At 37.2% G+C, this 23,796-nt stretch overlaps 1 protein-coding gene across 3 annotated transcripts in view; it reads left to right on the top strand.

Annotated features, from left to right (window-relative positions):
* Ptr (patched domain-containing protein) overlaps positions 1 to 23,582 on the top strand; it is a 45,321-nt gene extending 21,739 nt beyond the window's left edge. Inside the window, exons 2-9 of one of the 3 annotated variants that reach the window (XM_031974083.2) lie at positions 3,756 to 4,032; positions 6,469 to 6,679; positions 7,362 to 7,547; positions 8,360 to 8,703; positions 11,469 to 11,669; positions 11,817 to 11,948; positions 15,849 to 16,162; positions 18,346 to 23,582. In XM_031974083.2, coding sequence (XP_031829943.1) covers positions 3,756 to 4,032; positions 6,469 to 6,679; positions 7,362 to 7,547; positions 8,360 to 8,703; positions 11,469 to 11,669; positions 11,817 to 11,948; positions 15,849 to 16,162; positions 18,346 to 19,731 — 3,051 coding nt within the window. In that variant the 3' untranslated portion in view covers positions 19,732 to 23,582. Of the gene's footprint in view, positions 1 to 3,755; positions 4,033 to 6,468; positions 6,680 to 7,351; positions 7,548 to 8,359; positions 8,704 to 11,468; positions 11,670 to 11,816; positions 11,949 to 15,848; positions 16,163 to 18,345 lie in introns of those variants that run through there. The other 2 variants (XM_031974092.2, XM_031974102.2) reach the window with 2 other exon arrangements.
* Positions 23,583 to 23,796: the final 214 nt, after the last annotated feature.

Raw genomic sequence — 23,796 nt, 5'->3', positions numbered from 1 at the left:
TGGAAATCTCAGATTTTTATTCTTAAACCGCAAGACACGCGATCTTGGGCTTCTCTTTTGATTTTATAGAAAGGTCGTTGGGTTTGTTTCTCATTTCGAAGATGAAATTTTCAGCTTCCTTTTAGTACACGCCGACGCACGAGGCTTTAAGCTTCCTTCTTAATTTTATACAGTGAGATTCTCGGCTTCGGTCTCAGGGATGAAACTCTGGGTCTCCTTTTACTATCTCTCGCGCGAGTGAACTCTGAGCTCCTTTTTTCATTTTACTGAGTGCAATTTGGCGCTACGTTTAGTTTATTTTACTGCAGCAAACTTTCGGATTCTTTTTAATGGCCTTCGCGACGCAGGGCGCGAAGCTTTCTTGTTTCATTCTGATCTTCAACTGTTCTTTCATTTCAGACAAGGTTTTTACGTTGCTTTTATGGATTTAATTTCGCGACGAGGGTCTCCGAGCTTTTTTGGTCATTTTATAATACAAACGTTGGAATATTTCTTCTTACATTTGCAGAGAACCCCGAGATCTCTTGTTAATTTTACAATTGAAAGCTCGAAATTTCAATTTCACGAAATAAAACCCTGAGTTCTTTTGTTAACTTCACAACTCAAAGCTCGAAACATTTTCTTTGAACTTCGCAACATGAGACTAAACTTCTTTAACAATTTTGTAACGTAAAAGTCAGAATTCTTTTTTTCAATTTTACACTACGATACCATAAGCTTCTTTCTTAACTTTACAATTGAAAGCTCGAAACGTTTTCTTCAATTTCACGAAATAAAACCCTGAATTCTTTTGTTAACTTCGCAATTCAAAGCTCGAAACATTTTCTTTGGACTTTGCAACATGAAACTAAATTTCTTTAACAATTTTGTAATGTAAAAGTCAGAATTCTTTTTTTCAATTTTACATTACAATACCATAAGCTTCCTTGTTAACTTTACTATTGAAAGCTCGAAACGTTCGTTTCCTCATTTTGCCAAAGGAAACTTCCTGCTTCGTTTTTTCTGTTGCCACAGAAGGCTCTTCGTTTTATATTACATTTCATAAGACGAAACGTTGAAATTTCGTGGGAATTGCAGGAAGGAGGATAGTTTCTCGAAGATTACGGACGTCCACGTGTCACGTGTTGAAACTAGCCGGCGGTTACCCGGGAACCGCGGGGATGGACGGATGTCTGCGTTATTAGACTAATTGCGAGCGCGCTGTTTGATGAGCGACGTGCGTGAGTCGTGTCATTCGCCGTGGACACAATACTGTCCCCATGTCTTTCCGTCTTTCGTTCGGTGTGTTGTAATCGTTACGAATTCGAGAGAGTTTCTAGTCGTTCTGTCGCGTAGAATCGTCGAGTGAAACGTAGATTTATCGTATGATGCTTGGACAAGTCCATTTACCTCAGAAATAAATGTTTGGTAATGTTTGCCCAAGTGTATAAGTTGCCTAAGTGGGATATAAATAGTTCCACTTTTTCAAAATTAGTTTACAGCTGGTCTATTATATTTTTAGAGGGACTTACAGGCTATGTAGTTTAGTTTGCGGTACTATTAGTATAGAATGAAATGTTTGAAAATGTTTGGTGAAGTATATAGGTTGCCTAAGTGGGATATAAATAGTTCCATTTTGTCAAAATTAGTTTACAACTGGTCTATTATATTTTTAGAGGGACTTACAGGCTATGTAGTTTAATTTGTGGCACTATTACTGTAGAATGAAATGTTTGACAATGTTTGGTGAAGTATATAGGTTGCCCAAATGGGATATAAACAGTTCCACTATATCAAAATTCATTTAAACATGGTTTTTCACATTTATAACCTGAGTAATTACCATCCTACTTCAATTTATAGTATTATTACAACAATGAGTCATGTTTAGCAAACTACCAAATCTATCAATACCTCTCTACATCATTTCTGATCCTCAATCTTCATAACCCATGTTACAAGCTTCTCTACTGCATAAAAAAACATTCTTCCATACTCAATCAAACAAACACTAAAATAAAAACAACTCAATATTACTCAAGTACGTAGCTTAATCAACTGTGCCTACCACAAACCTGCAAACCATCAGACCATTAAAATTTCTCAGTTTCAATCACCAGAGTACCAAATCGATCGTAAACTGTTCTGCCTCGATAAATGCACCCCGGTGTGCACGCAGCTTAACGAACTCCTCTCTGGACCGCTGCTTTCTACGTCTTCCGTGGTTTCCCCCATTTTTTCCCCTGTTTCACAGTCGACAGCGCGAGAGTAGCCGGCACGACGAAAGATTTTCAACCGCTTTTGTCTCGCACCTGTAATTTCCTGGGCCGTAATAAACGAGAGAGTCCACTCGGCGAGCTCGCCGACGCAAAAGTAATCGCTTTAAGCGTTACGTCAGTCGGCCTTTTAATTTCTTGTTGCGACACTGGCTCGCGCGCGATTCAAATTCGCAATTACAAGTGTTGCTCCACTTTTCTCGCGGCGACCGGCGCGTCGCGGCTGCGCGGTTGTCATCGGTCGCCCGTAAATCTGAACTTGTCGCTGATTAGACCGCTGATTTGTTTTGCAGATCAGAGTTTGCGCGCACCTTTCAAGAGCGGTGAAGCCTATTGGAAATTACTTTTCGTTGGGAGCCTGAGTTGATTGGAAATTGGACGAGAGATATCGATGATGAGTGTTAGGAAATAATGATGTAATAAATTATTATTTATAAACAAAGTCTGTCGTTCAAAGTATCGATTAACACTGAAATTGGACGAGAGATATCGATGATGAGTGTTAGGAAATAATGATGTAATAAATTATTATTTATAAACAAAGTCTGTCGTTCAAAGTATCAGTTAATACTGAATATGTATGTATGTATGTTATGAATGAACTATTGATATATTTTATATAAAATTATATTACATTGTATTATGTTAATATTAATGCACGCTGATGTAGTGTATCATTGTTTTTATCGATGTTACTATTAAAAACAGTGTAATATATTTTTTTACTGAAGTGGAATTATAACATTTTTTTAGTGGATTGTGTTGAAACAATGATTGACGTTGCTCTTTATTTTCATTCTCGTGCACGACAACATGCATTTTTATGTAGATTTATACTTTTAATGCTGGATGACTGGATGATGAAGTGTAATAAAGAATGAAATACAACTAGACATGTTTTTGTATTCTTTCCCAAGGATCTCTATGTAAAATCATTTTTTTTTGTGTAATTTGCATAGTCCTTTTAAAGCGACATATAAATCACTCAGTCAATGCCCACGGATTACTGACAGTAATTACACAACAATTGTTCCAATGTTCTAACATTTAGTTTTTAATTTCTCTAATTAATTGTATTCTAATATTTCTTTTTCAATCATTCTATTCTATAATAGGAATAACAATAACGAAGATGATAATAATTCTAATAATAATTCTACTCTATAACAGTCAATCCTATAAACAATAATTCCATTCTACAATATTCAATCCTATAAACAATAATTCCATTCTACAATATTCAATCCTATAAACAATAATTCCATTCTACAATATTCAATCCTATAAACAATAATTCCATTCTACAATATAATATTCAACTCTATAAACAATAATTCTTTCTATAATATTCAATCCTATAAACAATAATTCCATTCTACAATATTCAATCCTCTAAACAATAATTCCATTCTATAATATCCAATTCTACAAATACTAATTCCATATTACACCACCACTGCTATTCCAATAAATAAAAGCCCTATTCATTACGTGTTACAGATGTGGAAGAATTTGACCTGCGTGGACGACTTCCTGAACCGAGCGTTCCACAAATTGGGCCTCGTGGTGGGACATCATCCCGGCTACTTCGTGGTGATCCCTGTCCTGGTAGCCTGCATCTGCTTCACCGGCTACCAGAGGATCAACTATGAGATCGATCCCGAGTATCTTTTCAGCCCGACGAACGGCCCGAGCAAAACAGAACGGGCGATCGTCGAGCAGTACTTCAAGGTCAATTACACCAGCCAATTCAGCCTGGGCCGTATCACCAGGCCAGGTGAGTGTCTCGGATACGAAACTTTTCCGAGTGCGGTCGGAGTCTTTAAAGTATTGCTCCAATTGCTCGGTGGCCTGTGGGGAACCGTGTCAAGCACGGTTTTCTGTCGGGAACTGAACTGATGCACTTTTAACCCCTAACGAGTCGGTAGTGTCTAGATACATTCTCAAATTGTTTCGTGGATAAGAGAGTTCGCTAAATGAAATGATAACGAGGTCATAAGCAGCTTACAGTTTGTGTTTTTAATGATATGCATGACGCGGTAGTTCTTTTAATAAATCTCGTTTCTTCATGATTTTATCAAAAACTTTCAATTTCTATTGAAGTATTATTTGCGGGGTGAGTTGGAGAGAGATGGCCTTCTTCTGGCGAAGCTATTATGTCATGAATCTCATTAACTCTAGAACTAGAGCACTGAAATAGTTCGAAATTTCTATATAGAGATTTCGAGAGGGTACCTATTGAGACTTTGATTGATTCGTGTATTTGCGTATTGCCGTACTTTAATTCTTTAATAGCTTCTCGGGAAAGTATCTGCTATGTTTTTAATAATTGCGGAAAAGGGAAATCAGGAGTTCTATTGTTAACCCTTTGAACTCTGTAGGTTCCAATATTGCACCAGAAACAATATTATTAAAGAAACTACCCTACAATTATTAAATTTTTCACAAATCCAAATTTTACACTAAGAAGGAGAATAAAAGATCTGAGAAATGTTATAGCATTTTTCATTTTCGTTAGGGATACTATAAAAATTAGTTTTTACCTATGACAAGTATACTCGTCACAACACAAAACCTTGCCCTATCTTTCTGACAAGTTTACTCGTCAGAACCCAAAACCTTGCAATATTTTCACAACCAATATACTCATCACAAAACAAAACCTTGCCATATCTTCCTGACAAGTATACTCGTCAGAACCCAAAATCTTGTCATATCTTCCTGACGAGTATACTCGTCACAACACAAAACCTTGTCATATCTTCCTGACAAGTATACTCGTCAGAACCCAAAATCTTGTCATATCTTTCTGACGAGTATACTCGTCACAATACAAAGCCTTACAATATCTTCACGACAAATATACTCATCACAAAACAAAACCTTGCCGTACTTTCCTGACGAGTATACTCGTCACAACACAAAACCTTGCAATATCTTCACGACAAACATACTCATCACAACACAAAACCTTGCAATTCCTTCTTGACGAGTATCACGTCACAACACGAAACCTTGTCATCCCCTCTGGACGAGTATACCCGTCAAAAGCATCTAACTGGTTAAAGTTCAAGGAGAAAGCGCAGCGAATGCATGCACGGGTATATACCGGGAACGGCAACGACCTCGCCCGATCCGCTTCCTTGTTTGGATTGTCCGGCGGCGTGCAATTTCGCCGGCGAGCCGCACGCCCACGCCGAATTAACCTCTTTATTGAAGACACCGCGATAACTTTCTCGTTTCATTGAGTCGTCACTAATTGACCCTTGACTCACCGCGCCGAGCCGCGTCGCGGCGCGTCGCATCGCATCGCATGCACCTCGTTTAACATCAGTTTCCGGCTCGATTGTTTTTTTCACAGGCCGGATCATCCGTTTTGCCACCATTTTTTCTTCCTTTTGCGCCGGTTTTCTTTTGTGTTAACGCTTTGACTGCCGGGACGTTTATTAATAGACCTCGATATACACGTTGCAAGGAGGAAAATTCAGGAAAATATAAATTGTTGATCTGAATTTCTTGTAATTTGAATGATTTACGTGTAAATTTGAAAGAATATCGATTAGTTATCTGCTAGTTATAAGAATAATAATAATAACAATAGGAATAAACCTAATGATTTTATAATGCTACCAATAATATAATACTAACCAATGGTTAATCGATATTATAATACTAATAATACTATAATAATAATACTATAAAAGTACTATAATAATACTGTAATAATACTAATAATACTATAATAATAATATAATAAAATCATTAGGGGTTCTTTGCTATTGTTATTATTATTATTACTACTACTACTACTACTACTACTACTACTACTACTACTACTACTACTACTACTACTACTACTACTATTCACTATATTATTATGAATTTATATTCCAATTTCCATACTCATTTCTACACTTCGATCAATCAAATATTAATAAAAGAATTCAAGAATTGGATAGAAAACTTATTAATGAAAATGAACTTCGGATATAATCGAATATTTTCATTCTATTATATCTATCCTGTATGCTCTTTTTAGAAGTATTGGAAAATTTTTCCATAGAATATTAAATAACGAAATTACGTAAAATTTGTTACCTTTTATATAATTAAGCTCTTTCATTGGAATTTTCGATACTAAGGGTTGAGGGGGCTATTGAACTATTACACTTTCATTAACAGTTAGTAAATGAGCTGTTAAACTGTCTCGCAGGTCGTTTTGGCCATGTGATCATCACCTCGAAGGACGGGGAAGAGAATTTACTGAGATCGGCGGTGTTCGACGAGCTCATACAGCTGGATAATATAATCAAAAGCGCCCACGCGACCTACGAGGGCGAGGTGTTCACCTACAAGCAGATCTGCGCCAGGTGGTTGGATGAATGCTTCGCTAACGATATACTGAGCCTCCATTACATCATAAAGTAAGTATTCTCGTTGGTCTCTGGCAGGTCTAGACATTTGGATATTTTTGTTTCTTTTTATAGTAATTTGAGTTTTCAATTTTTTCATTTAATTTCTTCTTTATTTATCGTTTTCATTTCTTCTCTTTCTCTTTTTGTTGAGGTAGACTTGACTTTTTGGATTGACTGTTGTCTATTAATTTTAGGTTTCATTATATTTCTATATATCTATATTTCTATATCTCTATATTTGTATATCTCTATATTCCTATATCTCTATATTTCTATATATCTATATTTCTATATCTCTATATTTCTATATTTCCATATTTCCATATTTCCATATTTCCATATTTCCATATTTCTATATTCCTATATCTCTATATTTCTATATTTCTATATTTCTATATTTCTATATTTCTATATTTCTATATCTCTATATTTCTATATTTCCATATTTCCATATTTCCATATTCCCAAATTTCCATATTTCTATATTTATATTTACATCTAAAATACCTTCTAAATAGTTACAGTCACAGCTTAATTATCGCCACGTTTATCTCACTGCCTTTAACAATAAAAATGAAACGTGCAACATTGTAACGTCAGAACCAGGATAATCTGAAGGAAAGAGAAAAAGCTGGCGAACCTCGGATTATCCCCATAACTTCCCCTATAAGTAGATGGTAGCATTTTCCAGGGATGTGGAAAGCAAAGAGCTGAGACTGACGTTCCCGTTGATGCTGCATCCAGATACCTGGCAAATCCTCCTGTTGCCGGTCTATTTCGGTGGGAGCGTGCTCAACGAGGACAAACAGATAGAGTCGGTGCCCTCGATGCAACTGGCGTACTTCCTGACGGCTGATAATCCTCGTCAGGACGCCATGTGAGTGAATTATAATCCGATCAAGACTTATTTATTTTTCAATTCTATCAAACTTGACAATCTAAAGATAATCATATTAATTTCACGTTATGGCAACGTAAACATTCAAATCGCTTTCCGAAGTTTCAAGGATAATCATATTAATTTCATATTGTGGTAACGTAAACATTAATTGTTCTCAGAAGTTTTTCAATGATTTGAAATAATTATCCCATAACGTTGAAGAAATTGATATTGGTTAGAAGTGAATTTTGTGACAATAGATTATTTTCCGTTGCTTTTGATATTTGGTATAGTATTCAAGTGGAACTATTTATTTTTGAGACCGTTTCGAATATTCGATGCTTTGGAGGTATCAGTAATTGCGAAACAAAAGAATTAGAATCAGTAATTTCAACTAAAACTATTTTTCTAATATTCAATGCTTCGAAGGCACCAATAATTCCAAAATAAAAAAAACAACCACTAATTTCAACTAAAACTATTTATCTTCTAATATTCAATGCTTCGAAGGCACCAATAATTCCAAAACAAAAGAAACATAACCACTAATTTCAACTAAAAGTATTTATTTTCAAAATCATTTCGAATATTCAATTCTTGAAGACACCAAAAATTCCAAAACAAAAGAAAAAGAACCACTAATTTCAACTAAAACTATTTTTCTAACATTCAATGCTTCGAAGGCACTAATTCCAAAACAAAAGAACCAAAACCAGCCATTTCAACTGATTCTACCATTAACCACCGAAAATCAACAGTTGAACACCTTAACTTAACATTCAATCAATTCCTACTATTTCCTCAACCAGTGGGGCAGCATGGGAAGAAGCGTTCCTCGATGCACTGAAGAAAGTAGAGGACGAGGGCATGTTCAAGCACATCGCAACAGCGAGATTCGCATCTAGGACTTTGGAACTGGAACTTGAAGAGAACACGAAGACGATCGTGCCTTATTTCTCCAGCACGTTCGTCCTGATGGCACTTTTCTCGGTTGTCACCTGCATGATGACCGATTGGGTGCGAAGCAAACCTTGGCTGGGACTTTTGGGGAACGTGTCGGCAGCAATGGCCACTGTAGCTGCTTTTGGGATGTGCATCTACATTGGCGTGGACTTCATTGGCCTCAACCTTGCTGCGCCTTTTCTTATGATCGGTGAGTGAATTTATTATTCTCTCATTCCAAAGATAATGCGGTTTTCTATATTTCTTTTATTTTCAAGCATGAAGATAAAGTGCTTTTAATTTAATAGATATTCTCGAAGGCAAAGATTGTAAATTCTACGAAATTTAAAGTTTTTGAAAAATTCTTTACTGGAATCGAAGCTTATTATAAGATCTAGGAACACTGACAACGTCTAATTAAACATTGAATTCAATCTAAAATTCGATGAGAAGATATCGTTCTCCAAATTTCTAGAAAAATGTCTAATCTACAGAAAATATGAAAATCTCTTGCACATTCTCTGTAATCATCAAATCTATACATCTCAGACCTAGAAACATTAAAACTATCCACTCAAACATCGACTCACTTCAATCTAAAACTCAAAAATCTCTCACATTGCACCAGAATCAAATTTAATAACCAAAGTCTAACAAATCTCTAAAGTTCCCAACAAATCCAACGAAAGCGTACGACGTTAGTCAATCGCAATGACTCCCGTGTTCTTCATTTCGCCGCATCGAGGCATGGTCTATCGAGTATCATGTAACGCGGAACAACCGGTGATTTGGATTTTCTGGTGGCAACAGGGTCGATCGTTAATCGAGTCGTTGTCCGAGAACCGGACGCCGATTACCGTCGATCGTTGTGTACTTATTTACACTGCGCGACACGATTCCAGATCGAAAGCGAATCACGCCGTACGATTTCGCAACGGTTCGGTTCGGCTCGGTCGAATGTGGCCGGGCGCAATCGTTGTCGATAACGACGCGACTTTGGTCGACGTGTCCAAGGAAGCGCGACGAAAGAGAAAAGCCCGGAGGCTTCCGCTTTTCACGTAAATCACCGTCTCGATGGTTCCGTGTGCGATCCTTTCGTGTCCGCTCGATCAAGTCGACTCGGGGGGCTCGGAAGTTTCGCAAGAATGTTTCAATGATGTTTCGTCAGCGTTGTGTCGTGGAGACGCTTTATAGACGTAGATTTTGTAACGACCTGTATAGTTGTTATTGAATTCGTTTTATGTGGTGAAGAGTTCGTTTGAGGGTTGGAAGCTTTTGTTTGTTGGTATTGGAATTTTATTTCTGGGAGTTTTTGAATCGTAGTTGGTTTTTGTAACGATCTATATAGTTAATTGTTATTGGATTCCTTTTGTATGGTGGTAAAAAGTTCGTTTGAGGGTTGGAAGGTTTTGTTTGTTGTTATTGGAATTTTATTTCTGGGAGTTTTTGAATTGTAGTTGGTTTTTGTAACGGCCTGTTAGTTGTTATTGAATGTATTAGGTATATGCGATGGAAAAGTAATTTGAGTTAATTTGAGGGCTGGAAGATTGATAGTTGGAGACTTTCCTAACGACCTGTATAATGCATAATTCTCCTGCAATTTTAGTCCAGTAACAACTGAAATTTGAAATAATCAAGCTTAATAAATTTCCAATAATATTTCATAGCAATGCCAAAGATAATTGAAATCACATCGTTATTAATAATTTCCTAAAGAAACAAGAGAATTCATGCAATTACTTCTAAAATTATTCGTTATTCAAACGATGTCTTAAACGACATTATTCTCGGAAGTAATTGCATTTGTAAAATTAAGTGGAACAATCAGTATAAATTATATCACATTACATAATATTCAATTTCATTGCATTACATAAGATATCATTAATAACGATTTGCTGAAACCCTTAATATCGTCGATCCACGTTCCTTCCCGATCGTCACGAAGAAATTCGATTGACTGGCGAGAAAGACTTCCGGCCGGCGTCCTTGCTTGAAATTGAATAAACGACGCCCGCCATTTATTAGCCGCTATAAATCGCCGTCCAAATGTAAACGGTCAACGGGGTGAATCACGAATCAACCGGCTTGATTTCTGATTCACTGCGCGCTCGCGCCGACCGCTTAACATAACTGCCGCCTCGTTATCGCCGTAATGGCACCGTCGTTTCTGTTTGTGCAAGAAATGGACCTCGGCGAATCGTTTAATTATTCCGATGACTCGTTCGAGAATTTCCCGGCGTACTTGCCTCCGGAAATTGTGTGCTTTTCATTAATGAATTGATAATAATCATTACTGTCCACGGATTCTTATGTTTGGACACCGATTTATGGGGAACGATTTTAATGGTATTAAACGGGTATTAAATTTATCGTTTCGGTAAGAGTTCCACAGGGGAAATAGGAGTGGCTCGAGGTAGAAGTTTAAAACGGGAGAAATTGAAAATAGATGTTTGAAATAGAGAATATGGGATATGGAAGTCTGAAGTGGAGTGAATGGGAATATTAAATTAGAGGAATAGAACATAGAAATGTATAATAGAAGAAATGGAAATATAAAATTAGGGAAATAGAACATAGAAATATATAATAGAAGAACTAGAAATATATAATAGAGAAATAGAAATTAGGAAATAGAAATAGACAACAGAAAAATATAAAATAGAAATAGAAAATAGGAAATTAGAATTTGTCCAGAATTTCTGTATCTCCTTATTTTCTTATTAAGCACTAAATAGAAATCTCCAAATTTTTTAAAACACTCTGCAATATGTACCAATTCCTAAACAATTAAAAATACAGTACTATATTTCTAATAACGAATAAAAAGAATGCAGGAAGGAAAACATTATTCCTTCGGCTACTTATTAGTTTTCCTCTTTACAAGTCACTCGAAGAATCAACTTCCCAAACATTCTGAATAGAAATATCCGAAAGCAATGGATAATAATCAATGAAACAACTTCTTGTTTTCAGGAATCGGAATCGACGATACGTTCGTGATGCTGGCGGCTTGGAGACGAACAAGTATCATGAAACCGGTACCGGAGAGGATGGCTGCGACCCTCAGCGAGGCTGCTGTCTCGATTACCATCACTTCTCTAACTGACATGATATCGTTTTTCATCGGGATCCTCTCACCATTTCCCTCCGTGCAGATTTTCTGCATTTATTCCGGTGAGTTTCCAGGAAGTACAACGAATCGGCAGGAAATGATTCGAAGCAAATTGAAAATCGAATTATTACGATGAAAAGTTGGTCACAGGATGTCAAAGATTATTTAGAACAATTTCAATGATTCCTTGATGTGCTTTGTTTATTCAGGATTCGCTGTCGTCTTCACTTTCGTTTTCCATTTGACATTCTTCACCGGGTGTCTGGCAATCAGCGGCTATTGCGAGCAGAAGAACCTCCACAGCATCGTGTGCTGCAAGGTGCAACCTCTATCGAAGTCCAGTGAGTTTGTTTAAATAATTTAATTACTCTAAATTACTTTGTCAAAAACTCTGTATAATTCTATCTACTGTTGTATTAACAATTGTTTCATTCTTTCTGTTACGTTGATTATATAACAAATGGAAAACCTGAATTGAAGGTGCTGGCGACAGCCATTTCGATTGTGTATAACAAACAATTGCGAAATATTAATTATATTAACAACTAAATCTATCTATCCTACACTAGAATAATATTACTTATTCGAATCTCAATATTGAGTTCATTTATTCGAAAAATAAAGTTCCCGGTATCGATATCAAACTACAAATATCACATTTCATTAAAAAATTAACGACAAACTCTCATAATTAAACGAAATCGTTAAAACCAAGGAAACAAAGCTATACAGTGACACTGAATCGAACGAAAAGCACGGTAAAATCCATGTCAAAATAATCTAAAAAACGAAAATACTTGTTTCTTCTCTGGTACACTCAAGTCGCCATTTTGTTAAGACCACGTGTTTCCAAGGGTAGTTACCGACCGAGCAATGGCACAAGATTGAAAGTGCGTGGATAAGGAACGGAAACGAAAGAGAAAATTGAAATGGATGTGGATACACGCGTTTCTGTCGTTGCGTAACGGCCAGCCAAGAATTTTCGTGGTAAAAGCGAGCCACGCGAGTGAATTCGGTCTGTTACTACATACGACGTAACTCGAAAACGCGGGCGCGCGCGCGCACGCGTGCGCTCGGCCACGTGGAAGAAAGGCGAACGTTCGAAGAAGACGTTACGCGGAATACTTTCACGGGCGGGGAACGTATCATTCGGTCTGTTTTTATTTGAACTTTCATTTATTTACCGTGACCGGATACTTTCTACGTCAACCTCATCGGAGATAAGGACCCACGTGTGTATGGTTGATCAATGTTGACGTTACTGTTGGAAGAGGAATTTGTTGGTATAAGTGGCTCAGAATGATAGTTTAACTATACACTTCTCGAAAGTATATTAATATTGAAGTTATTAGAGTTGATATTGGTAATGGTATTAATATTGTAATTACTAGTATTAATATCACTAATATTACAATTATTAATATTATGACTACTAGTATTGTTGTTACTAATATTACGATTACTAATATTATTGTCACTAATATTATAGTTACTAATATTAAAATTACTAGCATTAATAATTATTGTGCCAAAATATATACCACCCTTATATTAAACGAAGCAAACTACAGTATAATTTCTTAGTCGTAAGAAAACGAAAAATAATTACCTATTAAGAATCTTAATTTTTCAAGCCTATAAGTAAATTTATCAAATAGATTGCTCACATAATAGTCGCTCACCTAATCCAGAACTATTTCATCACTTTGTATACCAAATAAAGTAAACAATAACAGAATTCATTAGATCTGAGAGTTTTTCAAGAATAATTATAAGAGCTGTGAGTTCCAATGACTGTTCAGTTCTAATTTCATTGAATAAACTGCTTGGAGATCGTGGGATCACATATGGTTATTATATTTATTTCTCAGTTATCGGGTGAACTAATCGTGTGAAAGGAAAATTCGAAGCGTTTCCATGTTCCACAAACTCGGATTCTCCGAGGCGTTCTGATCGAGAAAGCCGGAAGATCGCGCGCATCTGATCGAAACTCGTAAATCGTCATTTAACGTCGTGTTACGTGAACTTTCGGTTACGTGGCGAATGATTTTCGATATTACGATCGAAAAGTAGTTAATCAACGCGCTGAAAATCGCGGTTATGCAGGAAAATTCTTGTAGAATCAGGAATGAAACACTTTTTCAACTTTCTTTGAAAGCTAATTCAAATCTTAATGGAATTTAGAAGGAAGTAAGAGTTCGAAAAATATAAAAAACTTAACATTTCAAAGTAATTTAGATGAAAATGAAAATATGAGGAAGAAATTGATATTTAAAAGAAATTTCGATGACAGTAATATCTTCAAAAATTAGACAAAATTTGGAAGAAATTGAAATCCTCTAAAAATCCAGAACAAATTGAGGTCTCAAAAAAATTTGGAAAGAAGTAAGAATGAAAAAAAAGTGGAAGAAATTGAAATCTCAATGAAATTTAAAAGAAAGTAAGATCTCAACAAATTTGAGAAGGATTTCGAAGAAACTGAAAATCTCTGAAAATTCCGAAGAAATTGAGGTCTGAGAAAAATTTACATGAAATTGCCGATGTACACGTTACATCAGGAAAGCACGCGTTTGCGCGTGCGAGTCGCGTGTTACGTTCGAATGTCGTTAATTCGTTAGATCACTGGCCTAACGTTACGTAACCAGGTCGCTGGACTTTCTCCAGCGACACTGGACACAGTCGCTGTTGTTCAATAGTGTCGTCTTATCGTTTTGTGTAACAATCAACGACATCTTTGACTTGCTAGAAAGTGAAGATGAAAAAATGATTAAATTAGTCGGGCATCATTAACTTTTGAATGAGTTGCAACAGGTTTCTGATAAATGAAACCTTTCTGGAGTTATTCGAAGACAAATCGATCTCATTCTATTATTATCATAGCTTGTTTAGTGATGAAATAAGTATAATTGTTGACTATTAATTCTAAAGGATTAAACAATAATAAATAATCTCTAAAATATTTTTCAATATTCTGCATAACGTTAATAACATAGTTTGAGTAATATACAACTGAAATTAACACTGGGAACATGAATCATCATATTTCTCTGGTTTACTAATTTAAAATTGCTAACAATTATTTATGCATTGAATATTTGGAAAATGATGGTTCATCAAAAGTGAAATTTGAAGAAATCTATTTACTCTTTTAGAAATGGTAGTTTGCAGAAGAGAAACATTTTATACAACTTGAGATAACATTTCTTAGACTCTGTAGTAAGACTTTCTAAGGTCAGTGACCCTGATCTTTGTTCTCATCTTCCTGCTCATTAATATTCGTGGTCCGTATCTCCATGTCATTAAATACTCGAACAATCGTCATATTTGCAAGCATTGTTCTAACCGCGAGATGATCTCACCGGTGCATTTTCACCATTTTCGGTTTCAAGGTCCAATCGATGAGTCGCGAAACACATGTATCGAACTGTGGAATAAATGATAAGGGCTAGACATAAATTTGCATAGGATGCACACGATACGAGAAGATATATAAAACTCCTTAAGAAAAATGATTTCCAATTATAACTAATTGTTCTAAATGTATTCTGAAAAATTTGAATTTTAATGAAGAGTTCCAGTCTGTTATAATTATCATAGTCACTTGAATGAATTTTCATGTGATTATTTACTTGTTCATTAATATCAATTATAAGATAATCCAATTAATTCAAATTAATGGGCAATAAATTGGTTATAGTTACCAAAAATAGTGTAATCCTATTATTAATTTATGAATTAATCAAAATGACTAAAAATCACTTACTAAGTTACATTAAATAATAATGTATACCTTCATTAAAAAAAATTAAAGTAAATTGAAACTTTCTTCAATCTACAATATATTCTTACAATATATTAATCTACAAAATATTCAATATATTTTCATTAAGAAAAAATTGAAACAAATGAAACTTCCTTTAATCCGCAATATATTCTTAACACATTGCGTACCGGGTAATTTTCAGAAAACTGTAACGATGGAAATTTTCAGCGAAATCAATTTATATCATTCTATGTATATATGAACAATTCAAATATCATATTATTATCTAATATATTTTAAATAGATAATCAATTTTAATCAAATTGAATATTTATCTAATGCTGTGGTAATTAGCAAAGTTACATAGCTAAGTGTCTTTATAGAAAAACGAGATTTCTGGTTGCCAGTATGCAATGTGTCAATTACCTATAGATTCTTTCCATATATATTATAATAAAAACAATATCCATAATTCCAGCGAATCGATCTTGGTTCTACAAAGCACTGTGCACTGGCGGCATCGACCCCGATGACCCGTACAACCCCGTGGACAACCCGGAGCACGGTTGCATGAGTTGGTTCCGCGATTACCTTGCCACCGCGTTGAACTGTCGACCTGTCAAGGTCATAATCATCCTAATATTCGCCTGCTACCTGGCAGGCGCACTTTACGGATTGACAACGCTTCAGGAAGGACTAGATCGTCGCAAGCTCTCCAAGAATGATTCTTATTCGATTGTCTTTTATGACAGACAGGATTACTACTTCAGGGAGTTCCCTTACAGGATACAGGTAACACTAGATTGTTTTAATCTAACCTGCCACTTTTCCCTTAGCAACATATTGCCTTTTCTTGGGTCGATGCAGAAGCTCTGACATTTTTAACCCCTTGAGTACAATGACTCTACAATGGCGAGTGAGACTCGTGATGAAGATTTCTAAACTAATTTAACCCTCTATGGGCCGAATTTTGTTTCGTGGTTATAACAAAATTTATGCAGTATGAAATTAATAGATATCAACACATGAACAAATGAAAAATGCATTCAATAGTTTTAATAGTTTTATTAAAACCAATATATTTTGTAACCTTGAAGTTGCAATGACGTTGAATGTAAACGCCTGCGTGTATAAAAGTTTAAGTTGATTAATCATTTAATGTCATTCGTCGTTTTGCAATAAAAAATTAAATAAATCAATTTAACCCCGTCTATTGATGTGTGACTTCAAAGTTACACGGGCTTATGGAGGGTTAACAAGAATCAATGTTGTGCATTACCCATGGTTCAAAGCAAACAACTATTTCGCTATTGTCAATGTATTATCTTCAAATGAAATTTCCACCTGAAGTGGAATGGAAAATTTTGTTGTATTTCTTACAAATTGTCGATAGTAAAATATTATACGAGCTTAGTGACACGTGTACCATTTTTTGTGAAACATATGGCACAGAATAGCCGTACACGTTGCGAGGCAGCAAAAACGCGAAGGAATAATGTCAAAATATACGTAAAAGTCAGCGAGAACTCGAATGTAACTTAACATACGTACCGGCTAATTTTCAGAAAACTGAATTGTGATGGCAATTTTCATTGAGATCAACTTATATCACTATACATAGAAAAACTGAGATATATTGTTATATAATATATTTTAAATAGATAATCAATTCGAATGAAATTTTATATTTTTTCCAATGCTGTGGTAATTAGCGAAGTTGCATAGCTAAGAGTCTTCATATAAAAACGAGATTTCTCGTTACCGGTAGGCAATGTGTTAACATTTCTTTGAAAAAATCAGTGTACTGATAAACAACATATAACTGGAATTCCCGTGGCACGGGACGTGTTAATAGGATCAGTTAAGTGAGTCCAATTGCAGTTAATGGGAGAGATTATGGATATAGTTATTTTTAGGCAGCTGTCTGAATGTTAATTGGCAGTTAGACACGATTCAAGTGTAAGGTGACCCATGTAATTAGATGAAACGTCTTCGAAGACATTTGAAGTAAGGAAAAGAGGAGTATTTTCTCGAAGTTTCTCGAAATGTATTCTTTGTGGGGCAAAATCAGTTAAATAGTCTGGTTGGTCGCGTGGGAATTGCAATGGCCGAGCCTGAACCTGAGATCTGGGAAAGTCTTTCATCCAGGAACCGAAAGCAGCCTCCGGTGACGCACGGTCCGGCACTCGCAATTATGTCACGTTCCCCGTTCGACACATCCGCGCAAACAACTTTCTCCTACAGGGCACCGGCTACCATGGAATTGAGGAAAAGTGGCGTTCAAGCGTTGCGTCACACGATCCTTTCTCGTCACTAATGGCGCGATCGAGAAGATACTCGGTCGTACGTGTCCTGGCAATGTCGGGGGTAGAATGTTAAAGTGATTGTGGAAATTAAAGATTGAAGGATCGAACTGAACTATCAATTGTACTTCACATTTTGCTTAGTACTTGTTGTTCCTAAAAAATCCTGTGTCTACGAAAAGAATAAAAGAGAGTATGTAGATTCTAAAGAAGCTTCTAAGATCATCAGATTAAGTCTCTGTAGAAAGTAAAATATTTTAGCTATGATTCAAGAAGACAATAGTCTTTAATCAATTGAAATTACGTAAACGCTGTCAAATTCAGTGACAACTGACACAAATACCCAATGATGAAACTCTAAGTTAATTCCTCCAATTCCATCAGTCTACTGTCAAAATCAGCGTCTCCCAAGCACAAGTCTCCCAAATTCGCATATCTCTTAAATATTTCAGAAGGTAGTGTCTATCATGTAAGAAGACAATAGCTAAAATGTAGTGTCTTTCGTCTATCACCTAAACCTGGTACATAAACGCTGCCAAATTCAATGACAACTGACACAAATACCCAAAGATGAAACTCTAAGTTACTCCTTCGAATCCCATCAGTCTACTGTCAAAATCAGCGTCTCGCAAGCATAAGTCTCCTAAAACCCCGTACTCTTGAATGTTCCAGGTGGTGGTAAGCGGCGAGTACAACTACAGCAGCCCGGAGATCCAAGAGCAAATGGAGAACCTGACGAGGTCTCTAGAAGCGAGCAAGTACATCAGCAGCGCGCCGATCTACACGGAGAGCTGGCTGCGCAGCTTCCTGAGCTACGCCGAGGGGATCGCTCTGAACATCAGCAGCGAGGACAGCTTCCTGAAGACCTTGAAGGAGGACTGGCTGCGGCCGACGACCAGCTACTCGCTGGACGTGAAGTTCGACGACAGCGGGGAGCACATAGTAGCCAGCAGGTTCATGATCCAGGCGGTGAACGTGAGCGGCACGAACCAGGAGAAGGACATGGTGAAGGAGCTCCGTAAAATCTGCGCAGACTCGCCTTTGAACGCGAGCGTGTTCCACCCGTACTTCGTGTTCTTCGACCAGTTCGAGCTGGTGAAGCCGACGAGCATCCAGTGCATGGTGTTCGGTGCGCTGATCATGATGCTGATCAGCTTTATCTTCATCCCCAACGTCCTCTGCTGCCTGTGGGTAGCTTTCTGCATCATCTCCATAGAGCTAGGAGTAGCAGGTTACATGTCGCTCTGGGACGTGAACCTGGACAGCATCTCCATGATCAACCTGATTATGTGCATCGGCTTCAGCGTGGACTTCACCGCGCACATCTGCTACGCTTACATGAGCTCCAAACAGAAAACACCCGACGACAGAGTCAGAGAGAGTCTCTACAGCCTGGGTCTGCCCATAGTCCAAGGCGCCACATCCACTATCCTAGGCCTGGTAGCTCTAGTCCTAGCAGGCACGTACATCTTCATGGTGTTCTTCAAGATGGTCTTCCTGGTGATATTCATCGGAGCCATGCACGGCATGTTCCTGCTGCCTGTCCTTCTGTCCTTATTCGGCCCCACGTCCTGCAACGACGACGTGGACGCCGAGAACGCTGAAAGAAAGCTTCCCCAGAACTTATCCTCTAAACTACAGCAGCCCTACGTGATCCCTCACCCTAGTCTCTCTTACTACCACTCCTCCGGGGCTGGCAAGAGTCTCCAAGGCAGTCCGGCGACTAGTCTAGCTGCCTTCGAGGACAGGGACCCTGGTCTGGGGACCAGCGAGGACAGCAACTCCACGGAGAGCGGGTCCTCGCAGAGCAGGAGGCGCGAGGGACACCTGGAACAGGAGAGCCACAGGCGCCATGACCTCTGGAGGAGGCCAATCGGCGTTCTCTACGGCATGTCGCAGTTCCAGACGGCTGCGCATCCTGTCTCGCCGCCTCCAGACTACGAGGTCGCCATGCAGGAGCTGCAGGATCAGGATCGCCGGGCCATTCGGACGGGGAACTTCCGCTGGACCCTGTCCCGTCTTCAGACTCGGCAATCGGACGGATCAAGGAAGCATTAGGAGGTGACTCGACCGTCATCGCTGGTCCAGGTAGCTAACTGATCATTGGTGTCCTCCTCAGCAGACATTTTCGACGATGCAGCAGCTGGCTGAGCGACTTTCCGTGTCGGAGAACTGGACCTTTAGTGCGAACGGCTACTGCCAGTGACGGTCACCGGTGACCGGCGATCGGTGGGCGTTGTTCTCGGTTTTACGTGAGACTCTCGGGAACTGGTTATGTTGTCGAGCGATCCATGGATCGGACGATCGATTCGGAGACTTCTGTGTTCCAAGTGGGAATTGACGCTTCGAGTTTTACTTTTCGGCGACTGACAGACGGAATTGAGGAATCGGTTTACCGGGTCGGTGAGTCAGGCTGGGAATCGCGGCGATCTTTCATGTATCGGGCGAGTTGTGAATGTGGGAGTGGATGGTGAATATCTTTAGCATCTGCTCGCGCGGGACATCTTGGAGATTGCACTGTTTTGGAGGGAATGATTCTTGAAATGATTTTTGTACTCGGCGATTAGACACGAATTTTATTCATTGAGAAGTGAACTGTGTTTGCATCGATGTTTTGGCACGATGACTGCCACGGGAATTTCGAACGTTTGTTTTAAGATTTATTCCTTTATGACGGAGAATAGTGTTGGAAATAATTATTAATGTTTCGGTACTGCAGTACTCATTACACTCTAGCTTCTAGCGTTACTAAATATTTTGAATATCAATTTTCTTATTCTAATCGTTTTCAAGCAATTCGGAAGCTCATCGTGGTAGTCAACGTGTTAATGTTGAAAAGAATCGTTTATTCGTTAGAAACTTCCCATTTTATTATCATTGATTATTTTCGAAAATTTCAAGATCATTTTACAGGAAAATCTCACTGGTCAAATCTCGTTAAGACTGGAACTACCGATCGGAAATGATCCGTTCCAGATTTCTTCTCGCGATTGTAAAAAAATTGCTTTGGCAATATGCAAATTGAATCACGAATCAAACTCTCAATAGATCTCTTGGAGTTTCTATAGAAAAATTTCGAGTGAATTTCAGTGCTCGGTAGTTCCAGTGTTAAAGGGTTGTCTCCCCCGTCGCATTTCTTTCGTGAAATGGTGTAACTTTGTTCTGTATAGTTTCTTTATACGACTACAAGTAACGAAGATACTTATGCATTCTGGTTCTCGTTGCACACCCTATACATATATATATATATTCTCACATAAACGACGGTCTCCACTTTCTAGAATATTTATGTAATTTATGGAGTGTGACCGGCACGAAGACTCGGTGAACTGATCCGAGATAATAGCAGAGGCGAGTAGCGAATAAAACGTAGAACACCTCGATTCGTCTGCAATCCCTTTCTTGTATCGTTCTCTTTTTTTTTTAAACAAATTTGTACGAGTGAATAATATTTAGGTTACAAGACGAGTGTGTCCTGCGCTATGAACCTCGACGTACAGGGACAGAAGCTGCGCGTAGATTTCTAATCGTGTGATTCGCCAGTGTTCCTGAAGGGCCGGAGCTTAGAATCGAGACGTGGATCTGATTGGTTGTTACTGTATTCGTGTTTTCCACTGTCGGTTATGGGGACTTGTGAACCAGACTAATATTGGCGCTTCAGTTAAAAGTTTTTCACTAGAAATATTCAATATTTTTCGATGAGATACAGACGATGTGCTTTGAAACTAATTAACGAGGAAACATATATAAATTAAGAAGGAAAGTTATTTTATTTGAATATTCCATATATCGATGCATCATACAAAGCTTAATATTATATATAAGACTTTATAATTTTGCAAATCAAGTCAAGTGGTGACTGAGAGTCACCTCTCGAGTGCAAAAGGTTAACCCATTGTATTACAATTTACTTCTCAATTATGATCTATTAATCAACTACTTTATTATTAACCCTTTGCACTCAGAAGTTCTTCGCTAGACATATTTTAACATTTTCTGATTTTGTTTTTTTCTATTTTATTTCAATATTTCTCAAATTGCATTAGACGAAGGATAATATTAACCCTTAGCACTCCAGGTTATTTTGTAATTTATCAGCAACTGTAACTAATTTTTATAGTATTTCTAGCAAAAATTAGAATTCTTAGTACAAAATTTGGATGTGCGGAGAATCGAATAACTTTAGGGTGGTTTCTTTGAGATTCATTAAAATATTTGATATTAGAATTGGTGCAATATTCCAGCCTACAGAGTTTAAAGGGTTAAACATCAAATTTTATAGTTTTACTGTATCAAGTCAAGTGAGAGTCGTCTCTCGAGTGCAAAGGATTAATAATTCATTGAAAAAAAATACGTACATCCTGTAGCAATGTTTGGTATAGAGTATAGTAATTAATAGCAAAAGAATAATATTTCAATTGAATTCTCAAGAATTCGGTAATATTTATGTCAAATTTGCTTTAAAATCTTCGTCACAAGTCTGACAAATGTTGTAAAGCAAGGGGTTAACAGTAGAACTACTAGAGAGGTCAAAATGACCCATTCCTGATTGCTTCTTTAATAATGATTAAAAGCAACAAATAACTCTCTGAGAAATTACCACAGAAATTGATTCAGCAATAGGCAAACTGAATTGCAAATCAATAGAGATCTCAACAGTACTGTTGGAGTTTCCATAGAAAAATTTCAAAAAGTCTAATCAACTGTTTAATAGTTCTATCGTTAATTGTCGTTTTCCATCCTTTCGTTTATTATTTCACTGGGATTCCCAAAATCCCGAGTACTCATTGGAAGTAACTCGAGGCAGCAATAACAAAATCTTGCAAGGTATTTAGCAAAGTAACCACCGAACAAAATAATGTCAATACAATTCTTTTAATTATAGCAATACAATCCCTGCGTATAGAAAAAAAATGAGGGAAAAAAGAACTAAAAGAGAAAGTGCCGGGACTTTCACGAAAATAAGAAATTTAATGTCCCCGCGAGAAAAAAAATGGCGAGTGCACCTCTAATTTAAATGTCAGCATTAATCCATGGTTCATAATTTTTCATAATTAGCCAGTCTTTGTAATTACACGGTCCCTGTAATCCTGCGTTCATGGCTACTTGCGCACGAGTCGAACGACGAAACATATACGTAGCGTTTAAGGACCGAACGACGACCTGCTCAACGGAAATATCGGCGAGAATGAGAAAGAAAATGATTCGAGGATCGCGCACACATGGTACAACGAGCCGTGCCTTACCGAATATAACGTGTTCCAATAGAAACAGACGATTATTCCCGGAGACGGGAACGAATCCGAACCAAAGCGTGGATGAAACTGATCTGGAAGCCTGTTTATGAATGATTCTTAAACGTAACGTACGACAGAACTTGCGTGAGTGTATTTTTGTGAGTGGATAGTATGAATCGACAGTGACCAATTGCTGTAAGATGAAATATATTCTGGTATTGATCATCCGATTTAATTCGCGATCAGTGAATTTCACTTATTCCCTCCCATCTTTTTCATAGAAATTACGATTCGATCGTGTCATAAATAACTTCAGTTGTATTCGAGTTCATTTGTTGCTTGTCCAATTTGGAATTTTAATGTGGAATGAATTGTTAGGAAGAGAAGCAATGATGACTGCTGAGCAATGATTACTACACTGATTACAGGTGGCTTCTTTTCAATTATAATTAGGAAAATTTTGTAATGGATTATAATTGAATACTTGTAATCAGGATACGTTTATATTTATCTGAATTTATTTATGATACAGTGTAATATTAAAAATATAAGATGGACTTAAGTTTGTAATACTGATTAATATCTATCTGGCACGTGTAATCAGAGAACACAATCACTTATGACATATTTAACACGTACACACGAATTTTAATGAAAATTTTTTAAGAACTATTTTCTGTGTAGTTTCTATTCCATTCTTCGGTATCGGATATGATTACCAATCACTGATAAGGGATTGATAACGTAGGGAATCCTCTGAGTATGTGTTAAATGTATGTAAAACGTCAGTTATCGACTGACAAACGTACTATGATAATATAAATCCCTGCAATAAAAGTTTCAATTCGCACAATGTGTATAAATATAAAACAAATAATATTTCATT

This window comes from Nomia melanderi, chromosome 2 (assembly GCF_051020985.1).
Source record: "Nomia melanderi isolate GNS246 chromosome 2, iyNomMela1, whole genome shotgun sequence".
Classification (NCBI taxonomy): Eukaryota; Metazoa; Arthropoda; class Insecta; order Hymenoptera; family Halictidae; genus Nomia; species Nomia melanderi.
The sequence above is the reverse complement of the archived record's forward strand: the minus strand, read 5'-3'. Positions and strand labels throughout refer to the sequence as shown.